Source organism: Babylonia areolata, chromosome 12, assembly GCF_041734735.1.
Source record: "Babylonia areolata isolate BAREFJ2019XMU chromosome 12, ASM4173473v1, whole genome shotgun sequence".
Lineage (NCBI taxonomy): Eukaryota > Metazoa > Mollusca > Gastropoda > Neogastropoda > Buccinidae > Babylonia > Babylonia areolata.
In genome coordinates this window covers 38855378-38865377 of record NC_134887.1, presented here as the reverse complement: position 1 = coordinate 38865377, position 10000 = coordinate 38855378, and the positions used below count along the sequence as shown (strand labels likewise).

At 45.8% G+C, this 10000-nt stretch overlaps 1 protein-coding gene across 1 annotated transcript in view; it reads left to right on the top strand.

Annotated features, from left to right (window-relative positions):
• Window positions 1-10000, top strand: part of LOC143288605 (hemocyanin 2-like) — an 86820-nt gene that overhangs the window by 23055 nt on the left and 53765 nt on the right. Inside the window, exons 15-19 of the mRNA XM_076597257.1 lie at window positions 1-923; window positions 2869-3030; window positions 5059-5213; window positions 6087-6243; window positions 8467-8721. The exon at window positions 1-923 is cut by the window's left edge and continues 2 nt beyond it. Coding sequence (XP_076453372.1) covers window positions 1-923; window positions 2869-3030; window positions 5059-5213; window positions 6087-6243; window positions 8467-8721 — 1652 coding nt within the window. The remainder of the gene's footprint in view (window positions 924-2868; window positions 3031-5058; window positions 5214-6086; window positions 6244-8466; window positions 8722-10000) is intronic.

Here is a 10000-nt window from a genome sequence, read left to right as displayed (position 1 = left end):
CACATGGAAGAGATGTATACCAAGGACGACCACGTGCGCAACGACGTGGATCACATGTCTCCCGAACAGCTGCAGAACCTCCGCGAGGCCATGGCGGCGTTGATGGATGACCACACCAAGGGCGGCTTCCACCAGATCGCCGCCTTCCACGGGCAGCCCAAGTGGTGTCCGTCCCCGGACGCCGAGCAGAAGTTCGCCTGCTGCGCGCACGGCATGCCCGTCTTCCCGCACTGGCACCGCCTGATCACCGTGCAGGCGGAGAACGCGCTGATGAGGCACGGCATGACCACGGGCCTGCCTTACTGGGACTGGACGCTGCCCATGACCTCCCTGCCCGACCTCGTGAAGGACGCCACCTACGTGAACCCCAGGACGAGCCAGGAGGAGCCGAACCCCTGGCACCACGGGCACGTGCAGGACCACGACACCACACGCAGCATCCGCGATGAGCTCTTCCAGGAGCCCGAGTTCGGCCACATGACGGACATCGCCGAGAAGGTGATGCTGGCCTTCGAGCAGGACAACTTCTGCGACTTCGAGGTGCAGTTCGAGGTGGCCCACAACTACATCCACGCGGTGGTGGGCGGTAACAACGTGTACTCCATGGCCTCGCTCCGCTACACGGCCTTCGACCCCATCTTCTACCTGCACCACTCCATGACCGACCGCATCTGGGCCATCTGGCAAGTCCTGCAGGGCAAGTTCCGCGGCAAGCCGGCCAACTCGGCCAACTGCGCCATCAGCCAGCTGCGAGAACCCTTGCAGCCATTCGCTCAGACCAGCGTGACCAACCCTGACCCCGCCACCCGTGACCACTCCGTGCCCTTCGACGTGTTCAACTACCGGGACAGCTTCCACTACCACTACGACAACCTGCAGTTCAACGGGATGACGCCTCCGCAGATCCAGCGTGAGGTTGTCAGGTAAAAATGGTGGTGTGGGGTGGGTGGGGTGAGGTAGGTGGTTGTGGGTGGTTTGGGTGGAGAGGGGTGGTGGTGGGGTGGAATGGGGTGTGGGTATTTAAATGGTAGTGAGTGGTTGTACAAATCGTAAGGAGTTGAGTTCAACGGCATGACCCCCTCCCCCCCGCCCCCCTTTAAATCCAGCGGGAGTCCGTCAGGTAAAGAGGGGTGTGGGGTGGGTGGGGTGGGTGGGGTGGTGGGGGAAGGTGTGGTGGGGGTGGGGTGGGATGGGGATGTGGTGGGTTAGGGGTGGGCATTTAATGGTAGTAAGTGGTCGCACAACTAGTAAGGAGTTCAGTTCAACGGCATGAACATCCCCCCCCAGCCCCCCTACCCCCTCTCCCCCCCCCCCCGCAGATCCAGCGGGAGGTTGTCAGGTAAAACGGTGGTGTGGGGTGGGTGGGGTGGTGGAGTGAGGGTGGGTGTGGGGTTTGGATGGGGTGGGTATTTAATGCTAGTAAGTGGTCGCACAATTAGTAAGGTTCAACATTATGATCCCTCCGCAGATCCAGCGAGAGACTGTCAGGTTAAAAAGAGGGATCCCTGTGGGGTGGGTGGGGCTGGGGGTGAGGTAGTGGGGTGTGGGTGGGTTGGGTTGGATGATGTGGTGTGGTGGGGGTGGGTATTTAATGGTAGTAAGTGGTCGTACAAATAGTAAAGAGTTCAGTTCAATGGTAATAATACCCCTCCCCAGATCCAGCCAGAGGTTGTCAGGTTAAACAGAGGGTGTAGGGGTGTGGGGTGTGGTGGGTGGGGGGTGGTGGTGTTGTGGTGGTGGTGGTGGAGTGTGGGGTGTTGTTGTGGTGGTGGTGGAGTGTGGGGTGTTGTTGTGGTGGTGGTGGAGTGTGGGGTGTTGTTATTGTGGTGGTGGTGGTGCCGGTGGTGGAGTGTGGGGTGTTGTGGTGGTGGTGGTGGTTTAATGGTAGTAAGTGGTCGTACAAATAGTAAAGAGTTCAGTTCAACGGCATGACACCACCACCACCACCCCTCCCTCCCTCCCCCCTCCTCCCCTCCCGTGGTTGTGGCGTTGGGGTGGGTATTCAATGGGAGTAAAGGGTCGTACAAATAGTAAGGAGTGGTAATTAACTCCATCCACAAGGTACACAACTTCAAGTCAATGCTGCTTATGCTACCGATTCAGCTTAGAACACAGGTAAATAAATAAATAAATAAATAAATAGATAACATGTACATTGGAACAAAGCCAGACTCTTCCTCAAAAACGGAAGTGCCGGGCCTGTCCTTGAACCAATCAATTGACATGTGCACACAGCACCAGTGACAGAAGAAATGTGCAAACACAAAATATTTTGTTTTTTTGTCTTTGTTTTTATTCAAGACTGACATGACCACTTTGGTCGTAGATGGTGTCAGAGGTGATGGTAGTATAAAGATAGCAGCCTGGTAGTTGTAGTATTCCCAAAACCTTTCTCTCTGTCTTATTCTCAAACTTTTCGCTGCATCTTATTTCCCACAAACCTTTCTCTTTTCCTTATTCCCAAAACCTTTCTCTCTGTCTTATTCTCAAACTGTTCGCTGCATCTTATTTCCCACAAACCTTTCTCTTTTCCTTATTCCCAAAACCTTTCGCTGTGTCCTATTCCCAAAACCTTTCGCTGTGTCCTATTCCCAAAACCTTTCGCTGTGTCCTATTCCCAAAACATATTCCCAAAACCTTTCGCTTTGTCCTTATTCCCAAAACATATTCCCAAAACCTTTCGCTGTGTCCTATTCCCAAACATATTCCCAAAACCTTTCGCTTTGCCTTATTCCCAAAACCTTTCGCTGTGTCCTATTCCCAAAACCTTTCGCTGTGTCCTATTCCCAAAACCTTTCGCTTTGCCTCATTCCCCAAAAACTTTCGCTGTATCTTATTCTCAAACCTTTCTCTGTGTCTCATTCGTAGACGCCGGGGTCTGGAGAGGGTGTTTGCCGGTTTCATGCTGCACGGCATCAAGAAGTCGGCCCTGGTGAAGTTCCAGATCTGTAAGCCGGACAGCACGTGCAAGAACGCCGGAGAGTTCTATATCCTGGGTGACGAGTTTGAGATTCCTTGGGAGTACGACAGGTGAGGGGAGGTGGTGGTGGTGGTGATGGTTGGTGGTGGTGGTGGGTGGGAGGTTCGTGTGTGTTCGTGTTGTGTGTGTGTGTGTGTGTGTGTGTGTGTGTGTGTGTGTGTGTGTGTGTGTGTTCTTTTAACTTAACCAGATCCCTTTACCACCATATGAAACCCTTGGGAGAGAGACATGGGAAGGGGGGTAATTGTCACTACCCTCTTTAACCCTCTCCATACGAACGGCAAAAGAGACGACGTTAACAGCGTTTCACCCCAGTTACCATCATCAAAATATTGCAAGCGGAACGCTCTTATACTGAAGAGGTGATTGTTGACAAAGAATACCACAGTTCTGACGACGGAAGCTAAAGGTTGGGTCATTCAGACACCCACTGGACATCCGAAGGGTCTGTGTAGAGGAGAAGAGAGGACTGGCCGTACTGAGTGAGTTAACCTCACAAGAATAGGCTCTCTGTAAGCATGAATAATAATAATAATTATAATGATAATAATAACAATTATGTTAATGCTCTTTTAACTAAACTAGATCCCCCACCCCCCACCCCACAAACCTTAGTATGAAAACCCTTGGGGGATGGGAGGGAAGACATTGTCATAATACTGATTCAAGTTACCATGGAGCCGCCGTACCAGAATCGGTGAGGCGTTGGACTTGTGATCCAGTGTTCACCAGTGATCTAGGGTTCGAAGCCCCGTTTCAGCATGGTGCTGTTCGTTCGTTCGTTCTTTACTTTAACGTCTTTTCACAGTAAGTGATATTAGACGAGGGAAGGAAAAAATCGAGTGGGAGGAGGGGAAGGAGGGGGGGGGGGAATTACTGTGTATGCATACGAGTAAGTGAAAGTGTGTGTGTGTGTGTGTGTGTGTGTGTGTGTGTGTGTGTGTGTGAAAATTATTGATTTAAGTTTTGTTTAAAAAATAAACAAAAAGTCATAACAATATAACATATTTCTAATGAAAAACTAACAACTATAACAGCGAACCAACTGGACTATTTAACAAGGAGTTGAAAAAGTCATACATTAGCAATGGACTGCTGAAGATCGTCAACACTGAAGATGATTTCAGTTCAGGGATTTGAGACTTTAGCATATCGCAAGTTGGCATATGATCGGCTGTTATGTGAGCACCACAGATGCAAGAAACATTACTGACATATTTTGTCCTAAAACAATTCATTTTCCATCTGCAGATTAGAGAAATGATTTGCCTCTTATGAAAATGGTGCTGTGTCCCTGGAAAAGGCAGTGTACTCCGACACCCCCCCCCCCCACCCCCCACCCTGCCATCCTCCCCCCTCACTACACCCAGTTTTAAATGGGTACAACCTGACTTCGGGTGGGGGTAGGGGTAAAGGTTAACTTAACGGCGGAAGGGGAGAGGACTGGGGTTGTCTCCCTTCCACTGCTGTGCCCTTGTCAACAGTGTGTGTGAAATCATTGCCACTGTGGCAGTGGAGAGGGTTTGTGTGGGAGACCTTGAACCTAACTTAACACAACCCCCCCTGCCTTTTCCTTGTGAAAATATGATGATGATAATAAAATAATGATAATGATGATAATAATGATGATGATGATGATGATGATGATAACGACAACAATAACAAAAACGATCATTACAATAATGATAATGATGATGATAATAATAATAATGATGATGATGATATAATAATAATAATAATAATAATAATAATAATAATAATAATAATAATAACGATAACGAAAACACTAACAATAACGATAATAATAATAATCAGCATTTATATGGCGCTACATCTTGTGCAGAGACAAATCAAAGCGCTTTCCCCCAATCCAGCCATTCACACGCATGCATAACTCTAAACTTGGGGAAAGACAACCCCCCCCCAAAAAAAAAAAAAAAAAACCAAAAAAAAAAAACAACAAAAAAAACAAAACAAAACAAGGAAGAGGCAGGGGAAGGGAGGGAGACTATCTTGGGGGAAGAGGTAGGTTTTTGATAAGGGCCAGACTTTGACAAGGCGAAACTCTTGTTGGGCAGACTGTACAAGCACGAGATCACGAAGCAGCTGAAGAGCTTCGGACTGGAACCCCAGGACCGCTTCGACATCCACTACACGGTGCTGGATCTAGAAGGGACCAGCCTGGGGAACCACGTCTTCGGCAACGCTACCGTCGTCTACTTTCCCGGGATGGGTGAGCTGGTGGCTTCCGTTTCGGTTGAGTTGATATGTAATTATTGTCAAGTCAAGTCTCGGTCAAGTGCAAATGGTCTTCACTGAGGGTAAAAGAATAAGCTTATACAGTTTTTTGTTGTTGTTTTTTTTGCATCCTGTCCCTCAGAAAAGAAAGACAAGAAAATGTGAAATGATTGTTATATATATTGTGGACAGGGCAGTGTGTGTGTCGAGGGGGGGGGGAAGGGGGGAAGGGTTGTTGGAGGGTCGGTTTGTGTGTGTATGTGTGGGAGGGGGGGGGGGGCGGCCGGAGGGGGGCGTGGGGGGGCAGGGGGGGGGGGGATAGCAGTGATAAATTTGGACGAGACGATAAACCGAGGTCCTGTTTGTGGCATGCACTTAACGCACCTAAAAGAGAACCCCAAATTACGAGAGCTATCCCTGGGAAAATCCTGGAGTTAATTCTACTCTGTGAACACACACACACACACACACACACACACACACACACACACACACACACACACACACACACACACACACACACACACACACACACACACACACACACACACACACACACACTGGCACACACACACACACTACCCACGCGCACAAACACACACACACATACACACGCACACAAACTTACACACACACACACACACACACACACAAACTTACACACCCCCCCCCCCACACACACACACAAACTTACACACACACCCACACACACACAAACACACACACACACACACACACACACACACACACACACACACACACACACACACACACACACACACACACACACTACCCACTAACTAACCGGGTCGCTATGACGACGCGGGGCGCGCGCGTCACGCGACGCTTGTCACGCGCTGGCTGGCAGGTCACATGAAGGGTCACGAGGATGACTACCTGGAAGAGGTCAAGGCCTCTTCTCACATCCGCCGAGAGATCAACACGCTGACGACAGGGGAGTGTGAGAGCTTGAGGTCCGCTCTGCACGACATGGAAGAGGACGGTAGCTTCGAGGCCATCGCCAAGTGAGATACAATGCAATACAATAGACAATACAATACAATGCAATACAATACAATACAATACAATACAATGCAATACAATGCAAAAGACAATACAACACAATACAATGCAATGCAAACGATAATACAATACAATGCAAAAGACAATGCAGTGCAAACGATAATACAATGCAATACAAAACAAGGCAATACAATGCAAAAGACAGTACAATGCAATGCAAAATACAGTACAATGCAATGTAAAAGACAATACAGTACAATACAATGCAAAAGACAATACAATACAATACAATGCGAAAGACAATACAATACAATGCAATGTAATCGATAATACAATTCAATACAATGCAAAAGACAATACAATGCAATGCAAAAGACAATACTATGCAGTATGATACAATACAATACAATACAACACAACACAATACAATACAATACAATAGGATACGATACGACACGATACATTACAGCCGTCGTCTTCAACGTGGTCAATAACGTTGTGGTTTCATCACAATCGTCGTTGTCGTCGTTATCATCGTCTACGTCATCATCATCATCATCATCATCATCGTCATTTCCACAGGCGCTGTCGTCGCCCACATTAAAGTTTTCTCGTATAAATGCTGTTGAAAATGATTGTAAATTATTTCCATACCCGTGTGCATTTAGCAGTGGCAATCTTTGCATCAGAAAATTAAGACATCCTAATGTCACTCACTGGATATATCTGAGGCATGCATTTTCAGAAGGGAAAGAGTGACCTCACGATAATGTTAACGCGATAGAAACATGATGTAAAAAAAAAAAAAAAAAAAAAAAGAAAAAAGAAAAAAGAAAAAAAAGAAAGAAAAAAGGGATGGTGTCTCAAAGATAAATAGCAAAAAAAAACAACCAACAAACAAAAAAAAACAACCCCAAAAAACCAACAACCCAACAACAATAAACAAGAAAACGACAACAACAACAAAAAACAACAAAACAACAACAACAACAACAACAAAAACCAACAGATTTAGCTTTACGTCTGGGTGGTCACATGTCCGTATTGTTTGATGTCAGTTGATTAATTGATATTCATTGTAGAGTGGAATGAATATGAATTAATGTTGTCCGTATGTATGGATGGGTGTTTGTGCGCGTGTATTTCGATTGTTTGTTTATTTCTCCTCATTCTTGTATTTATTCTTATTATTCTTGTTCTTGTTCTTGTTGTCGAACATCTTCTTACTATTATTATCATTGTTATCATCATTAGTGGTAGTAGTACATTGTTATTATCATTAGTATTATTATTAGTAGTAGTATATTAGTAATATTATCGTTCTTCTTCTTCTTCTTACTTTTATTGTTGTTGTTCTTCTTGTTATTTCATTTTCTTTTCTGTTCGTCGCTTGCACAAGCTGAATTACCCCACCCAGACCTCCATCTTTGGCATAAGAGCTGCAATCTTAAACGCTAACTGCAAAAAAAAAAGAAAGAAAGAAAGAAAACCCACAACGTTTTGTTGTCATTTTCTTTCACTCTTGACTTCCCGTCCTTTGTTGCTGCTGCTGTGATGGGCGCAATAGCCGAGTGGTTAAAGCGTTGGACTGTCAATCTGAGAATCCCGGGTTCGAATCACGGTGACGGCGCCTGGTGAGTAAAGGGTGGAGATTTTTACGATCTCCCAGGTCAACATATGTGCAGACCTGCTAGTGCCTGAACCCCCTTAGTGTGTATATGCAAGCAGAAGATCAAATACGCGCGTTAAAGATCCTGTAATCCATGTCAGCGTTCGGTGGGTTATGGAAACAAGAACATACCCAGCATGCACACCCCCGAAAGCGGAGTATGGCTGCCTACATGGCGGGGTAAAAACGGTCATACACGTAAAATCCCACTCGTGTGCATACGAGTGAACGTGGCAGTTGCAGCCCACGAACGAAGAAGAAGAAGAAGAAGAGGAAGTTGTCATTTTCTTTCACTCTTGACTTCCCGCCCTTTGTTGCTGCTGCTCTCCCTTGCTGTCCCTTGCGACACAACACCTGTCCACCCCTTTGCTATTATTATTTTATCTTATTATTATTATTTTTTTTCTTCTCAAGGCCTGACTAAGCGCATTGGGTTACGCTGCTGGTCAGGCATCTGCTTGGCAGATGTGGTGTAGCGTGTATGGATTTGTCCGAGCGCAGTGACGCCTCCTTGAGCTACTGATACTGATACTGATACTGATACCCCTACACCCAGGTTCCACGGGTACCCGGGCCTGTGCCGGCACGAGGGTCGGGCAGTGGGGTGCTGCGTGCACGGGTCGCCCACCTTCCCACACTGGCACCGGCTGTACGTGGAGCAGGTGGAGAACGAGCTGCTGGAGCACGGGTCGGCCGTGTCCCTGCCGTACTGGGACTGGTGCCAGGACTTCAGCGAGATCCCCAAGCTCCTCGGGATGCCCACCTACTACGACTCGCGCACCCACACCAAGGAGATCAACCCGTTTTTCAGGTGAGAGGGTAGATATCGTTCGTTTATTGTTCAGTTGTGTGTGTGTGTGTGTGTGTGTGTGTGTGTGTGTGTGTGTGTGTGTGTGTGTGTGTGTGTGTGTGTGTCCGTGGTAAACTTTAACATTGACATTTTCTCTGCAAATATTTTGTCAGTTGACACCAAATTTGGCATAAAAATAGGAAAAATTCAGTTCTTTCCAGTCATCTTGTTTAAAACAATATTGCACCTCTGGGATGGGCACAAAAAATAAAAAAAGAAGCCTAATTATATGCAAACTGCATTTACTGTTATATTTATATTTTTTGTATTCTCTAAACATGGCACTCTGACCTCTTATTCTGACCCAACAACAAGAGGAATCATTATTATCATTTTTTGTTCAAACAGGAACTTCTTTTGCTAAGCATGGAATTTTTATTTATTTTGCAAACGTTTTGGTGCAGATAGTAAAAAAGGGAAATTACTCTGTAATTAATGCTAGGGGACTTAATTTATCACAAGTGAGTCCTGAAGGCCTTGCCTCTCTTGTTTATTTATAGTCTGTTCATCTAAGATGATGATATTAGACTGAAAATAAATGATATTATTATCGTCATTTGGATTATTATCATTTCTATCATAATGATAATTGTTATTATTAATTAGAAATCGACATTTCTGTATATTCGAATGAAAAGGGGGGCGGCTGAGGTGGAGGGGAGGGCGGGGGGGATGGGGGGGGGGCAAGGAGGAGGGGACTAAGAAAGGAAGAGAGACAGAGAGAGAGAGAGAGAGAGAGAGAGAGAGAGAGAGGGTAGAGAATGAATGAATGTTTAATTAAAAAAAAAAGAAGAAAAAAAAAGACAACTGTGACCTGCCAACTCCTCTTCACCTCTTCACTTGGCTAAGAGTTTATGACTTGAATCGTCGCTTTTATCTTCGTCTTAAGGTTCCTTTCATTTTAAACCATCTTTTATCGTTTTTAACTTCGTTTTAAAAGGCCCAACAGTCACCTTTTTTTTTTCATTCATGAATGAATGTTTAATGCATTTCGGCCATTGGCACGTATACATATATCGGGAGTTTGTGGGAGGGTGCATAAGCAATTATTGAAAGATATTCCACATCATCAAGACAACAAACAACCCAACGACATCAGATTCACTTACACAATATGAAGCATTTAAGATGTTAAAGGAAATCTTTTTTTATGTTCCCTGAAACCTATGTACAATTCTCTTTAGGCTTGTGTCGAAGCAAATGGCGAATATTCAAACTTTTTTTTTTTCATTGTGTGTAT